Genomic DNA, 15,885 nt, shown 5'->3' with positions numbered 1-15,885 from the left:
CACAGCGGTAGGGTCAGTGTTGTCTCATGGTCAGCACTGCCTTTACCCTTCCACCACTGGCCATTTCACCAGGTGGCCACTACAATCTGAGGGCAGCAGTCCCGCAACGCAGTCAAGGGCACATTTATTTATGTATCCGTTTTTATTTTTTATTTTTATTTTTTTGGGGGGGGTACGGTAGGGCGGCGGGGTGGGCCGTGAGGCGGGGCGGAACGGAAGGCGCGGGGCTCAGCGTTCCGGCGGGCGGCGGGGACGGGCGCGCCGTGACACCGCGCGGCCGCTTCGCGCCGGGCCGCAAGATGGAGGAGGCGGCGGCGGGCCGGGCGGGGCAGGAGATCAGCCTGGCGGCCCTGCAGCGCCACGACCCCTACATCACCAGCATCGCCGACGTGACCGGCCAGGTAGCGCTTTACAGCTTCAGCCCCAAGGCCAACGAGTGGGTAAGTGACGGGCAGCGGGGCCGGGGCTCTTCCCTCGCCGCCGGCCGGGCCCTCGTTATCGTATCGGTGCTGTGGGGCTGGAGGGCTGCTACAGCTCTGACATTTTAAAGTGTGGTTTGTTGTTCGTAGCCCTAATTCGGGAGCAGTGGGGCTTGGGGAATAATACTCGTCTGCGCGTTAAAATACGGCTTTCACCTCAGCTGGTTGTCCTCAGTGGTTTGCGTATGGCTGCCGGTCCTACGGTAAAAAGGCGTCTCTGGAGGTACGGTTTAAGGAAAACGCCTGATTTAGCTTCAGAGCTGTCCTGTGCCTCCTTCGGGCTGTCCCTGCCTGTTGTAGTTTAGTCACAGAACCGCGAGACGTGAACGCGTGGAAGTTCAGTGCTGTGGGCAGCACTGGAGCTGTGCTGGAGACCCACAAGCGTACGGTGAGGGCTGCTTGGAAAACTGAAGGACAAAACAGAGCTGGGGCACATAGGTTGTTTCGTTGTTCTGTGTGCTGGCACTCTACTTGTTTTAAGTAACAACTGTGAAAAACTATTTGTAGGTAATTAAGTGTAGTCCTTATTTAAAACGGGAGTTGTGAGAAAGGTGTTCAGCTCTGACTGTTGAAGCTGAGCATGAGAAAGTTGTGGGGTACGTTATATCCATCAGTAAGTTAGCACCATGAAGGAAATCTTCTGGAAGTGTGTTTAATTTCTGAACTTCCCTAAGAAAAAATAAGTAGTGGCAGAAAATAACAGATCACAATATCCTTATTTAAAAAAAAAATATACAAATGGTCTTTGTAATTGGAATGTTCTATAAAAGCTATCTCTGTGAACAAGTATATTTCTTACACACATCTGCTCTCTTTTGTAGGAGAAAACTGATATAGAAGGTACCTTATTTGTGTACAAAAGGTAAGGGTTATTTTTGTGTTTTCTTTTTCATTATGAAGAAGACAAAGAACGTGGCTACATGTACAGCTCCATACTGGATTTATTGCATACAGTTCATAATTACTTATTTGTCTAGCTGGTAACATAGGTGTTATATATTCTTTGAGAAGAATAAACTCTGCACATGAGTGAATAACCCTAGTGATAACACACAGAAATACTGCTGAAAAATCTTAGGGCCTGATAAATGCTACGTATGTATCCACACAAAAACCTAGTTTATTAACCTTATTTTGTTGGTAACAATAACATCTGTTAACGTATTGGGGTCGATAAATGCATAGCCACCCCACGTCTCCTAAAATACGTGAAGTTGATCATGAAAACAATATGCATTTCAAATCAAATTAAATAATGTTCTTAACTTCTGTCATATCCTGTCTAGTTCTAAAAATGGATGATGACACTTAAGTCGCTTGAGGGCTACTTGATTTCCTTGTTAAAATAATGGAAGGAATTCGCAGTTATGTGGAATGGGTAAAAGGGCCTGATATTCTTGATGGAAGCAGCAAAACCAATTATGGATTTAAGTTTTAAGTTGCCAGCATGTCAGAAATTTAACAATGAAATAACAGTGCTGAATGTAAGAAGTGTGAATAATGCAGACTTAATCAACCCATCCTGAAACAGACTGTCAGGGAGTAGGTTATTCCAGCTGTTGTATCTTGGCACTGTAAAGGAATACATGTCATCTTTTGCTGTTAACTTTGCCTGAGCTCCAAGTTTGGAAATACACAGTGTAAGAAAACCAACCAAATTAAAAAAAAGAAATAAACAAAAAGTTCCTGATTATTTCACAAAAGGTCTGTTAAGAGCATTAAATGAGTAACCCGTGACAGTAAGGACTTCTTTGCCACCTTCATAGAAACTCTTGGCAGGTTTTGTTGCTGGACATTGTTTAAAGGCGTCCATGTTGCTATAAAGATATTAATGCTTACTAGCTAATTCTATCAGTGTCTTTACCCTAGTGCCTTTGCTTAGCTAGTTATTTTTCTCAGATAATGAATGATCTAAAACAAGCCTCCTCTTCCCCCAAAGGCCTTCATCATGCTGCTTTGTTGATTATATGAGTGCTTACGGGCACAGCTCAGTATGGTGACATGATATTCATGCAGCAAGAGAAAATACACCCGAAACAAAACCATCTTGAATTTTCAGTGTGTGCTTGCTTGCTGCTTTCTTTTTCCACATGGTGTCTACCAAAAATGTGGATATTAAAAATTCTTTCACTAAGCAGTACAATTGTAAATATTTTAATAACTACTTTGAAGATACTGGGTAAAATCTTTATTTTCAGAGTATCCCTTTAGGAAGAAATTACTGCTTCTGGTTCCCCTCTAAGTGAATTTCCTGTTATTTAAGCCATCTTTTTTTTTTTTATTGTCACATCTATTTGCAGTAAAGTCAGTATTGCTGAATAGTATGGTTTGATGTTTTTTCTCCTCTAAATAAAGATTCTAAAAAGCTTCAAAGCTGTCTTATTTGAAGTATTAAGTACACTTGAAAATTAATCCTGGGCCTACCCTAGGTTTTTTGAATAGTTTTGTGGGTTTTTTTGAGCCATGTCTTTGATTCAGCAGTTCAGAACTGTAACACTAATCCTAACCGTAGTTGAGGTAAGCATGATTTTAAATTGAAATGAGTTGGCTCACCAAGAAATGGCGTAGAAGAACAGCTATTAGATATTCAGGACTGCAAAAGCTTTAGTTCATGAAGTAATGGAGATTTGAGGATTAATACGTAAACGTGTTTCAGAAAATTGTTTGTATATGTTGATCAAGGTATTAATCCATGCTTTTATTTTAATTAAAACAATAGGTCGGCTTCTCCTTATCATGGTTTTACGATAGTGAATCGACTGAACATGCACAACCTGGTTGAGCCAGTAAATAAAGACTTGGAGTTTCAGCTCCATGAGCCTTTTCTTCTTTACAGAAATGCTAGCTGTGAGTATAACATCCTTTAATCCATTTAACCCTCATATTCTGTTTTATAACCCAGACCACTTCCAGTTACCATGCTGTGTTCCAGTGTAATGCAGTGGGCTAGGTTCCAGTGCTTTATTTGATGTTTCTGTCTGCAGTACTAGATAATGCTTAAGTAGCTGAGAATGTTTTTACCATGATCACCTGCTTTCAGTAAAAACTAGATAGACAAAGTATCGGATAGAAAAAGTTACATGCTTTTTAACTAATGAGCTTACAGGTCTAATATAAACATATGCACAGGGCTATAGCGTTATTAAAGACAAGTGAAGATGTATACCTGTTGAGAATATTTAACACTGAGAGAAGTTCTAAGGGCTTCAAAAGTCAGATTGTGAAGCTTCTATTTTTTTTTTCTTTTGCAAGAGGAAAATTAAATATTAATCAGTAGCTGCCTGGGTTGTGAAAATCGCACAGCTCTCAGTGATGGTTTCTTTCTCCAGAACAGGATTTGGAGTCTGGAGACAAATGTATCTGTTAAATTTCTTTGAATCTAGGCTTCAGCAAGTCTGGAGTGCTTTGAGATGAGTGGTAAAATAGTAGCCCTATCTTCATGCTGCAGTTTATCTCTAATACCAATTTGGGGTCGTCAGTTGAGTTAGCATTCCAGTTTGGCACACAGTAAAAATCTTATTACTGCAAAGAGCACAAACTATAACTTAGGTAGCTCTTTGAGGGAACAAGGGATTATATGTCTATATGAAACTATTGTGAGGTTAAGGAGATGATATAAAAGGTGTCCCACAGAGCAGTGTCCTCATGATATAAAACTATCACTTTATATCCTCTTATTTAGGCTACATCCTTGAAATTAGTTTGCTATCTGGTGACAGGTTCTTACTGAATTACTTAGAGAACCCAAGTACTGTCTGGAAAAAGTACTTCCTCGACACAATCTCTTCTTATCATCTAATGTCTCCTTGAATTACAGACAGGAACACTGTTTTGGCTGCACTTCAGTGTACCTAGCAGACCAATCAGTTGTTAATCCCATCTTGTTTTTCCCCCTTGGAAAGCCTTCAGGGTCTGTGGGGCGTAGGATAGTTTCCATTAAGTTGACAGAGAACAAATTAAGGTGGGAGGTTTCTGTTTTTAATGGGTTTAGCAATCCTTCTGTAAGCCTCTGAGAGGGGAACGAGTCAAACTTTGTCAGTGAATTGACGAGTCTAGGAGATCAGGGAAGGAAATGATTCATGAGAAATTGTGAGGGGTGTGTGTGGAAATGCTGCACTGAGTTGGGTCTTTAAGCAGGTCACTTGTTTTGGAAGGAAGAGGAACTGTAGAGGATGGTTGTAGGTACAGGGTAGCTGTTGAGGTGTCAGCAGAGGAAATGATTGCAAATGTGAGGCTGGTGATATAAGGGAAACAGGAAGCTGATGATTCATTTGTAGTTTGGAGCTTATGATGGTATCAGGAGCTACTGTGGAATTACCATGTTGTATGCTAGTGGGAGTGACAGAGGATCATTTAATGGAAATAGTCAGAGAAGGTAGGCTGGCTGTAAGTTCATTAGAAACCCCTAAAGCTAATTATATGCTTTCCTCTCATTGACGTAAGCCCTCATTTTCCTATGGGACACAACTGTGTAAAATCTGTAGGAGGCTCCTGGCAGTTAGGACAGAGATGACGGGAAAGTATGAGGAAGAAAGAAATTTAGACAAAAGTGTGCAAGGAGAATACGATAGACTTGATACTGGAAATAATTGTATTTTGGAGGGTACCTTTATTGCCTGTATATTTGTCAGTGCCACTGTCATTCTGACCAAAAGGCATTGGTTGGAAATTATCCTGTATTTCATCATTCCATTCTGTCTCCTAGAAAGAGCGTGTCCAGAACCAGTCTGTGCTTAATGCAAATTGGAGATGTAAAGTTTAGTTAGTGTGCTGTTAGTTATTGTCCTGAGTGCTACAAATAGGCAGCAGATTACTTCATACACTCTGTTAGTGTTTGCTTTGTTCAAGAACAAACTTAGCAGTATGGAAAATTCTGTGTAAGCTTCTTAGTCCTTATCATTTCAGCATGTTAACTCCATTATATTCTACTTTTAGTTGTTGGGTTTGGGATTTTCTTACTTTCCTGCAGTTTCCTTAGTTGCCTGATCTCCATCCGTTTAATTTGTTGGGAAAAAAATGTATATATACAACTAAAAAGTTTCCATTTGCCTGTATCTGCATACTGTTCTAGAAACCTAAATAAGCAAAGCCACTTCCAGGACTGATCCATATTTACAGACAGACTTCAACATGTGTATGTTCTTGTTATACGGGTAGGTGAGGCAATTATTTTGGAGTTCTCTTCATGCAGAAAAGTGTCTGCTTCTGCTCAGCTGCCTGCTGTCATGAAAAACCTTTGCATTTTTGAGACCAATTCAAATAGGAGCTGTAAGGCCATAGATAATATAATGCTCATCCCTAAGGGATTTGTGGTGTGTATCTCTAAGGACTTAACGTGAAGTTCGTCTGAGATCTTGTAATGACAGAAAGAGGATGGACTGCTAGATTGGGCATGGAAAAATACCTCGTTAGCAGGGTGTTGGCAACAGTCCTGTTTCTTTTGCACTGTTTTCTGTATCCTGTTTGAGGAAGATCTACTGTGGTTGTTCAAAATTAAGTTGTCCTGCTCAAATTGCTGAATTATTGAACTGACTATTTTGGTTCCTTAGCTTTCCAAAACTCCTGTTTGTTAATACTGCTGCTTGTCTCTGCCAAACAGCAGTGTGCCTGTATATTTAGGTTGTAACAAGATCAATGACAAATGGTGCTTGATGCTCCTCCAGGGCACAGTAGAAATAGAAGATGATCACAGCTAAATTATGGAGCCTCTCTTGAATACATGGTGACAATATTTATAAGTGATTTCAATATTTATATCACTGTTTTATAAACTTTGTATCTTCACTTTGCTCTGGGATTCTGCCTTAAGAAGATAATAAGGGCAAAGTCTGTCAAGTGCACCAGTTCAGACCTCTGACATTTTTCTTTGAGAACAGTTCTGATGCTATTGAGTGACGTACACCAGTCTGTGCAGAGTCACTAACAAGTTATATGCGAAATTTTGCAATCCATATATAAACATTTCTGTTTGGCTGGAGGCTACAAGAAGAATTTGCCTGTCATGCTAGATAATCATGTTCTCAGTGGATTTACCATTCTTTTGTAGTTCGATTTGTGCAAATACATTTTTTATTACAGTGGAATTTATAGTTTGCTGCATAATTGAACTTAATTATTGTTAAAGGATCTCAAGTTTATAGCTAATTTAATTGCACAAAGACTTTTTCGTGCTCTTAGAATAACTGAGGGAATTGCTATATTATTCCCATGGGAAAGGAAGCCTCGCTTCTCTTTGGCTGTTTTGTATTTTTTTTCTGTTTTTTGCAGGATGTGATAAGAAAGTGTCTTTTATGGTTATACTACTAGCGCAACAGATCAAATGATAAAATATCTTTTGTACACCTACCTTCTCTTGTGTTCACTGAGTGACATGAAAAACATTTGGGTCAAAGTATTAGGTGCTATTTTGGTTAGATCTAAGACATGCAGAGGCTTTTTTTCAGAAAATAATACCTTCTCAGTACTTTTACAGGTAACTGAAATCCTTCCCAACTTGTTTTTTTCTCAAAATAATTCTGGCAGTATCATAAGATTAAAACCCCAAAACAATATTTAAATCTAAAAATTCGAGGCAAGATATGTTTACTTTAAAATTTGTATATAATGCTGTTTGAAAACTTAGACCACTTTTTCAGTAGTATCAGATCCTAAAGCAAAACTGACAGAATGTGGTGACTAAGAAGCTGTTAAGCATTGTACCAGTTACAGCAGTGAAATAAAGAAAACATTCTACTTTTCTGTGTTAGATAGAATTAAAGAAAGCTAATATTTCCAAATAAGGATGAATCCAAAAATGCAATCTATCACTTTCTTGTTTGGTAACGTAACAGATTTTGCTTTTAGAATTCTCAAAAGTTAGACTTTTTAGATTATGCTTCATACTTTATATGTTATTTATTATTGCTTCATCAAGAACGTGTGTTGCTGTGTACATGAGATCCTTGTCTAGCTTTCTGTCTGGAGACGTACACGTTCTTTAGAGTGTTCAGAGCATTTGTTCCTGAAGCATTGAATACCACTGATGTATCTCCATCAACTTTCCTCTTCGTTGTATTTTGAGAAAAAGTATGTTAAAATCTGTTTTAAAAAATGGATGTGGCTCCGTCCATAACATTAATAATAGTCTAGTCTAAAAGTTCTCTGCTTTTTTTCAGTCTGTAATGTGAGAAATTGGAGTGTGGTGGCTCCTGTGCAGCAGTTTGTGTTTTGGTGTTTGTTTTTTTTTTACAAGTAGATACTTTGCTAAATTATAGAGGAAAATAAGTAATAAAAAAAAAAAAAAAAATTAGACAATGACCGTCTTACCTCTGAAGGTCTGCAAGAAGTATTCTTCTAAGTCCTTCTCGTTTTTAACTTTCCCTCTGTATTGGTGGTGTTGGTCTTGATTAAAAGGCTTTTTAATCCAAGCTAGTTCTTTTGGAAGGTCAGGCAGATTTATTTCCATGGTTCTGAAAGGGCAGATGCCAAGTGTAAAACTTAAAAAGTAAAATAAATGGTCATTGTTTGATAGGTTTATTCCCCTTTCTTCTTATTCTTTATCCAAAAGTTAGAATTAGTGAAACAAAAGTAATAGATCTGGGGAGGTTTATACTTTGAAATGTAAAAGTTGGGTACAAAGTGTTGTCATCCTGCGTTATCATTAATGATAAACACTTGTATTCAGAACAGCAAACCAAAAGTGAGTTGCTTGATTTCAAATGGCTTTTTAAATTCTTTGCAGGAGCTTCTGATTGGTTTCGAATCAGGGAATCTTAACAGTTAAGGAAAGTATCTCATCATATTCTCCCCCTCTCCTCCCGCCCAACTCGTGAGGCAGTGAACATAACACATCTCTGCAGCTGGCGCAGCTGAAGGGCTCTCCAGCAAGCGCATTAACCCAGTGCTTTAGTCCGAGATAAGGAAGGAGCCTGTTCTTGATACCTTCACAGCAGAAGCAGCAATGCGAGCAAGGGGGAGGGGAAGAACCATTGAAAGCTGCTAAGCAGTGCTAAAAATATTTTGTTTGACCTGAAAAATGGCATTCGAACTAGTAGGGGTTTTCTGCTCTAGTTCGGTGTTGTGTACTGGTAATCCCTCTCGTTCTTGGTCGTGCTTTGTCAGATGGGAGTGTGTTCCAGTGTTCCTGATCCTGGACGTGGCTGCTGTTTGACACCTGCTGAATTACTCCAGTGCAGCTGCTGGTGGGGTTGTGCTGTGAACGCTATTTGTGAAGTAGCTTTTGATATTCAAAGCAATAAGAAGGGGAGGGATGTTTTAAAATTATTTGTAATGACTTATAAATCTGTGTGACAGTCTAATATTTAAATTGAAAAAAATAAAGAGTTGTGAATGAGGAAGAGATCAGAGCACAGTGGCTGGGGGGGGGATGGCATTTCAGCTAATCTTACTCCTGAAAGAAATATGAGCACTGAGAGAGATTATACACCTGTCTTCTATTTGAGGTGTAAAATGATGTATGTATCAGCTTTTTGTTTTAATGGGAGTGAGATTTGGTTATCTTCCATGATTTCTTTTTAGGGTGGTTTCAACATATGAACCCATTTATTTGCAGAGGAAGCTGGAAGGGATATTGTCTTCCACTTCCAGTTGTTGTGGGATAACATCTGAATTAAAACTGTAATTTTTTTCTCTCTTCCCATCAGCTCTTCCAGCTAGTTATGATCCATTTTACAACTTATCATTGTTTTGGATGAGGTGAAGCTATATCTGCACAAATGGTAACCTGGTTGAAGCAAGAGAGTGGTAGTTTGTAATCTCTCAAAGTGGTGCTGCTGACGAATCCCGTATACTTTTCCTTTTGGCATGGTATTACATGAACATTTTAACCATTTTGCCTTACTGTGCAGCCCTCAGCTTCTTGTTTCTGTCATTTCTCTGGTACCAGATGGCATGTTTGTTGAGCTGATCTGCAAACAATATCGGGGAACTGGTCTGGATTAAAGTTTACTCGGCTGACATAAGGGAGAGGGTGGATTGGGGTAAATTGAGTTATGGCAAAGTTGTGAGAATGTAAGGGTGGCGACACTGTTTATTTCCCCTAACTTGAAATGAAACCTGAAGTGCAACTGCAGCTGTGGCATGAAGCCTTACTTTAAGTTGCCAGAGTATGGCCTCTGTCCTGCTGTAGCACTCGGCTATCTCCACTCCAAAGTCAGCTCTGGTAGCTGGACAGTGCTGGAGCGGTGATCTGACTGCTCCTTGAAGCAGTGGAAGCACAACAGAGAAGGAGCCAGCATGAGAAACTGGCATTACACATTTTGATTAACACTTATGAGTCACTGCTTTTAATAAAAGTGATGTAATTAACTTGCCCAGGTATCTAATGTCCAAGAAGAATTTAGATTAAGATAACTGACTTATTTTAATTTTATCAAGTCTGGTTTGGCCGTGGTTAAGGATTACTTATGACTTCATGTGTGTCAGTGTAATGTGAATGCCACCAAAGGATTACGATGACTACACTCTGTCTCTACTTCATTACTGAAGATGCTGCCCAGCGTTTGGTGTAGAAAAGCTAGAGTGAAAGTGTTAAAGTAGTTGGAAAAATGAGCCAATTTATCTGAAACTAATATTAGAGAGCTGCAGTAGAAAGACGTGCCATACAAACACAGGCATACAAACGTTCAGCTGGTGTTTCTGCTGGGTGTAGTAAGATCATGGATAGCAAAAGAATTGGGAAGTACCAAGTCCTAATGCAAGGATGTTCATAGCTGAGGTTGCATGCATGTTAAACACATAAAATGTAGTAGGGCAGTTGTGGCAGAAAGTTTGGAGATATCTGGGGCAAGGGAGCTGAACTGAGGGTACCGATGAGTCCTCTTCTGAAAAGAGGGAGGTAATTGTTCCAGTCTGTCAGACCATATCAAACTTCATGCCCAAGTTCACTTGTTCATAATCTGCTTTAGAAGTTTGTGGTACTGCTGATGTTTTGTGGTGACTCCCTGTGATTGTTTGCCAGTAGTACAAAGTAAAGAGAAAAATGATACTCTGTAGGCAGAGCTGAGATTTCAATCAGCTTCAGGTCTTGTGTAGGCCTGTGTCTGGCAGAATAGTGTGTGACTCTTATCACTTATCCCATTAAGATATCGTTATAGGTTCCTTATCTTAATTTCTTCAGCAAGTATGCTTTTGAAGAAGCTTTCTTCCTTTAGTAGTTCAACTGATACAGGAGTCAGGGAAGGGAAAGAGCTTTTTTTTAGTGTTAAAATATCCTACGTGACTAAAGAAACATCTCGCACTGAAATGCTGTCAAGTCTCAATGCAGTAAACAGTCCAGTTGTATGAGGTGATAAATTTTCATAAATATTTTGTAAATGCTGGCAATGTCAATTGGCTTATGTGTTTTGCAAGGAGAAAATAGCTTAAATTGTTAAGCTATTTAAGTTGTTATTTATTTCTTTATGGCTAGAAAATCTTTATTGGCTATTACTTCATCTGGAACTTGCAAAGAAAGTTAAATGACTATAGTTACTTAAGGAAAAAGAAAAAAACATAGGAAGCAAAGTCTTCTTCAGCTTGTCTTAAGATTTTGTTATAGAAGTGAGGTATAGGCATGACTTCCTTGGTCCACCACAGCAAGGCTAGGATAACTGGAAGTTCTAGAAAATTATGTTTGGTAAATAATCACAGTCTTTGCTGTGGCTTAAATAACCTTTAGTAGGCCTTTGTTGAGACTTCGAGTTTTTTGGGGGGGGTGTTTTTTGTCTTTTAAAACAACAGCAACAACAACAACAAAAAAACAAAATTAAATGTAAATCCAGCTAGGAAAGGTAGTGTGTTTGTTTTTAACTCTACTTTTCTGTAAGGATTTCAACTTAATGAAAACATTGGCATGAACTGTGCTATAAAGCTGAATTTTAAAAGGCTAAAAATATCCCTTCAGGAATGAAAATATTTCAGTGGTAACATATGTCAGGTGTCTAATCGCCTTTGAGGTACTTGCACACTCTGCACTGGTAAATTTCATAGATGAACCAGGATTTAAAATCACCTGCTGTGTGAATTGGATCGAATACAATTGTGAGAATAGTTTGCAGATTTGTTGTGTTGGCACAACTGTGGGGACAATGAGGAGATGAGGATGTATTTGGGTGAAAATGGCATCTTTAAAGTGGGGCTGCTGATGAAGAAATAGTATGTAGCACTGCTGACCGTGTTTCTTGCTCTGCCATGTTTTTCACTGAGTGATCAGGCTCAAACTTCGCCAAGTTTCAGTGGAATTGTACTTGCCCTGAAAATCAGAGTTGTCCTGGGTGTCTTGCGGAGCTGGAATCTTTTTGCCCTTGCTGGTTTGTCATTGCTGCCTTCGAAGAGCAGGGTTCAGTATGAATCTGCTGCTCTGTGGATGTGACAGTACAGCTGGAGCGTTGTTATCACTCCCTTCCTGTACAACCGCTTCTCATGAAAAGAATTAGGAGAGGGAACCTTTAGAGAGAGCCTGTGACTGAATTGTCATACTGCAACTCAAACTTGAATGCTTCTGTTGAACTTCAAAACCTGGCAGTGTTGGAAAATGAGCGTTCAAAAACTATGTGGATATTCTTCAGCCTAGTGTAATGGTAAGATCTGCCATTCTAAATAGGAGGTTGCAACCATAGTGGGAAGCCATCTGGAATGTGAAACTTCATTTGCTTGCCTCTTCTACCCGTGAACAAGGATCAGCATTTTGTAGTCTGTCCATTTAATTTGTTTTACGTTGTATTTGTGTTTACCCGCATGCTATTTGTAATTACTTTATAAATGGTACTCGGTCATGCAGAGAATATTTGAGTGGAAATTGATGTTAACTCATACATTACTAGGCTAATGAGCTGTTGGTTTTTGCTTCCTTTCTACTGATTTATTTTTATTCTTTCAACCCTTGTCTTACACTTCCCTTTTTTTCTTTTCAAGTGTCAATTTACAGTATCTGGTTTTACGACAAGAATGACTGTCATCGAATAGCAAAACTCATGGCTAAGTAAGTACTCCTGATTGTTACTCTGTAATTCTTTTTCAGAATTCTTCTTCAGGCAAAAATTGAACCTATTACATGTGTGATTTTTTCTCTCCTTAAATTGAGAGATACAAAGTTCTTGCTGCTGTTGGGGTCTGTTAATAATCAAAACTATAGCACTAAGGCTTTTTTAAGTAATAAAGAATTCAGTTGAAGTATTAATAGGCCTTCTCTGAAGAGTGCAAACATAAGCCCTGTTTATTATCTTATACTTGTATTTAGTATCGAGATGCTTAATGGAGAGTAATACCCTGGTAGAAGATTCTCTGAAGCAGAAAGTGTAAGGCAAATAAATAAGGGCTGTGTTTTTTTGTGTTTGGTTTGGTGGTGGGTCGTTTCCTGTTTTAAAAGCTTGATTATTATTCCTGACTAAAGTCAAAAAAAAAAAAATGAAGGAAAGTGGGAGAAGGATATAGTTTTTCATTCTGCAAGATTCTGTGTTAGGAGTGTAGACTGAACTATGAAATAAAAGGAACTTCTTGCTAAACTTCTAGATTGTTATTCAACTTTTATTAATGCTTTTCTTCTTTCTCAAGAGATAAATCAGTTTATAAAATTGACATGTCACTTTATGGTTCCTGAGGTTCTTAGAAGTGTGGAGGCCATGCAGCGGGAGAACTTTGGAAATGATGTCTGTTTAAAGAAACCTTCAAGTTGTGTTTGCAGACACAGGGCATTGTTAGTTGTTAAAATACTATCCGTGTAGCAGTACAGTTAGCCTATCTGTGCTGTACGTGGTTGCACTGGCATGGCTTCAGTAGTTTGGGTGAACAGAAGAGGTCAAGGAAAGCTGAGGTACTTAAAATGTAGTGAGTGTAGGGTAGAGAGAGTATTCTTGCTTCTGTTCCTTCAGGTGAGGTGTGTTGCTGATTAAGCCTTGCTTATAGAAGAGGATGAGAATTCATTTAAGTGAGTCTTCTGTGTTCTTTGTAAAAGGAAAGTTTTAAAGCGTGTGGCAGTGTGTTCATATGCTAGCAAAAATTGCAAAATTGCAAAACACAGATGTATTCCTCAGGGTATTTTCTCTTCCTGTGTTCTCTGCTTTGTTTTTCTGCACCATCACTCTTTACTTTCCTGCACCTTCTCTGTGTGCTCTAATCAGCACATCATGTCTTGTAAGTCATGACATTTTAAAGACAGGCAGAACTTAATAATATGTAAAGTAGACATAGGATGAACATCATTTTAAACCAAATCGCTAATTTAGGTGTTGGCGTGACTGTGGATTAGGCATATCTTGGAAATGGGTTAACACATCAAGCAGATTTTGGGAATGTGTCTGGACCATAGTTACTTCTTCAGTCTTAGGCGAGTGAAACTACAGAAATCAAACATGTAGATAGAAAAAGTAATTGATTGGATATTGACAGAATACAGTTAAGTTTTTCTGAGCTTTCCTAGGACCTCTCTTCAGAATGGTTTTTAGTTGTTGCTGCTATTAACATGGTCAAAAAGGTTGTGATATTCACTAGCCTGCATATTGCTGGTAATAAGTCTTTGATTACCTGAGAGTGTATTTCATAAAGCCTTTCCCTATTACTAGTATGTAGAATGTCTAAATACTCTTGGCTCTCTTTTTCTTGATAGCTGTGTATAGATGTAGGGGTAACAAAAGAATTTGCTGAATCCATTACTATACTTAGAAGCATTTACTGCAAGTATATCAACTTGAATATTTTTTTAAAAGTCCTGTAGAATGAAAGCATACTTCATTTGGTACCATGTGTCTTAGAGGTTCTGAGAATCTAAAGATGAATGCTAGGGAAACTGGAATGAAGGCATTGTAGTTGCACGTTGCTGTAGAAGGGCAAAATTGCATTTCTGAGGTTGTTGTTACAAACCTGATGAAAAGTGGATTGAAACTGTTTTGCTGACATGAGTTTCTACAGACATCAAGCTTCCTCTCCCTGCAAATGGGTAGAAAGCAGTGAGAAGAAAAGTGCTGATGCTTACGTGTCCTTTCTTTTGAAACTACAGGGATTGCTTCAGCCTGGGATGAAAAATGTATTTCAAAAAAATAAAGTATGCCCTTTAATTAAATAATAATAATAATAATAATCCTTTTTAGAGAATGAGCTTTGTCACATGGTTGTGGGCCCCAGCAGGCTTAGTTCAGTGGATTTTCCAATAGTTGTTTATCTTTGAGTATCAATTTAGTTTCACATTTTTTGTTGTTAGCAGCAGAAACTTGGATTTTGCCTGTTGGTGCCTTTTACTTAGGTGGGGTGTCCTGTATCACTTACAGGAAAGAGGACTGCATTTAGAGTATCTCAGAGCTTCAAAAACATAACCATAAAAGGTTTCAAGCTTTTTTTTTTTTTTTTCAAGCTTTTTTTTTTTTCTTTCCTGCTGTTTGAGTTGACCTTATTGTGCCAGATTGAGTTAACAAGATTGCAGGCCATCCATTTATATTTTGGTGGCTTATCTTTCAAAAGAAAAGTAAATTACTCTTCATAGGCTTTGTAATCACACAACTTCACTTCTCACATTCTCTCTCTGTCTCTCTCTCTCTCCACCCCTTCCCTGCTCTTCTGTGAGGTTGTGCCAGGTATATTTTCAATGCTGTAACTGCAGATATTCTTGAACAAACTGTCACAGCCACTTCTGTGTCCCTGAAGGAATGTGTGTCTCTTCCACTGTCTGCTTTTTCTTTCCATTATATCAGGCTTTGCTTAAAAAAGATTTAATCCTGATTGCATACAGAGCATGCTTGGTTTACAGATTTGCATTAGTAGAGGTTTTTTTCTTTTGACTTTTTACCCCAGGAAAAGGCATTTGATCTATAGAATTTTTTATTTTAAAAACGAAATCTAGAATTTTCTGGAATGAAAATTCTATACAATGAAAAGATTCTATACTAATGAAAAGACTATCCAAGTGTTCAAACTGCTAACTTGAGGAGAAATAAATTTGGGTCAAGTTAAAATACTTGTTTATGAAGGACAAGCTTCCTAGAAGTAGTAGGACATAAGTCTTTGGGAGACTTTATTGTATTCTGGTGTGTACATTGTAATTTTCTTATTTTGAAGTTGGTTTATTGGCTTGTTCTACCCTATTTTAACTGTCAGACCTCAGCTGGGCTCTGAGATAGTCTCCCGCTTCCAGATGTTTTGCCTTTATCTGGGACAGTTTGGAAGGGGTGCTGCTTCACATTTACCCTACTGCCATCATCTGAATGTAACCTGCATAAGACAGGAAATGGAGGAAGAACAATTAGGCACTTATCTACGTGAGATAATTTCATTTTCATTCTTTAACAAAAAGTGAACTATTACAAAGGTAGCATACCCCTGATAATGTGCAGAAGAAGATAGAGATGTTCTGTGGAAATATTTCTGAAGCACTTCTGTGAAATGGATTTAATCATTGAAAATATTTCGCTATGAGACCATTAGAACTATTTCCAATGGA

At 38.5% G+C, this 15,885-nt stretch overlaps 1 protein-coding gene across 2 annotated transcripts in view; it reads left to right on the top strand.

The window, feature by feature from the left end:
• Positions 1-229: 229 nt before the first annotated feature.
• Positions 230-15,885, top strand: part of DCP1A (decapping mRNA 1A) — a 35,957-nt gene continuing 20,301 nt past the window's right edge. Inside the window, exons 1-4 of one of the 2 annotated variants that reach the window (XM_027467505.3) lie at positions 230-440; positions 1,301-1,341; positions 3,199-3,326; positions 12,372-12,438. In XM_027467505.3, coding sequence (XP_027323306.2) covers positions 300-440; positions 1,301-1,341; positions 3,199-3,326; positions 12,372-12,438 — 377 coding nt within the window. In that variant the 5' untranslated portion in view covers positions 230-299. The remainder of the gene's footprint in view (positions 441-1,300; positions 1,342-3,198; positions 3,327-12,371; positions 12,439-15,885) is intronic. The other variant, XM_027467506.3, reaches the window with a different exon arrangement.

The sequence above is a fragment of the Anas platyrhynchos genome, chromosome 13 (assembly GCF_047663525.1).
Source record: "Anas platyrhynchos isolate ZD024472 breed Pekin duck chromosome 13, IASCAAS_PekinDuck_T2T, whole genome shotgun sequence".
In the NCBI taxonomy this organism is placed as follows: Eukaryota; Metazoa; Chordata; class Aves; order Anseriformes; family Anatidae; genus Anas; species Anas platyrhynchos.
The sequence above is the reverse complement of the archived record's forward strand: the minus strand, read 5'-3'. Positions and strand labels throughout refer to the sequence as shown.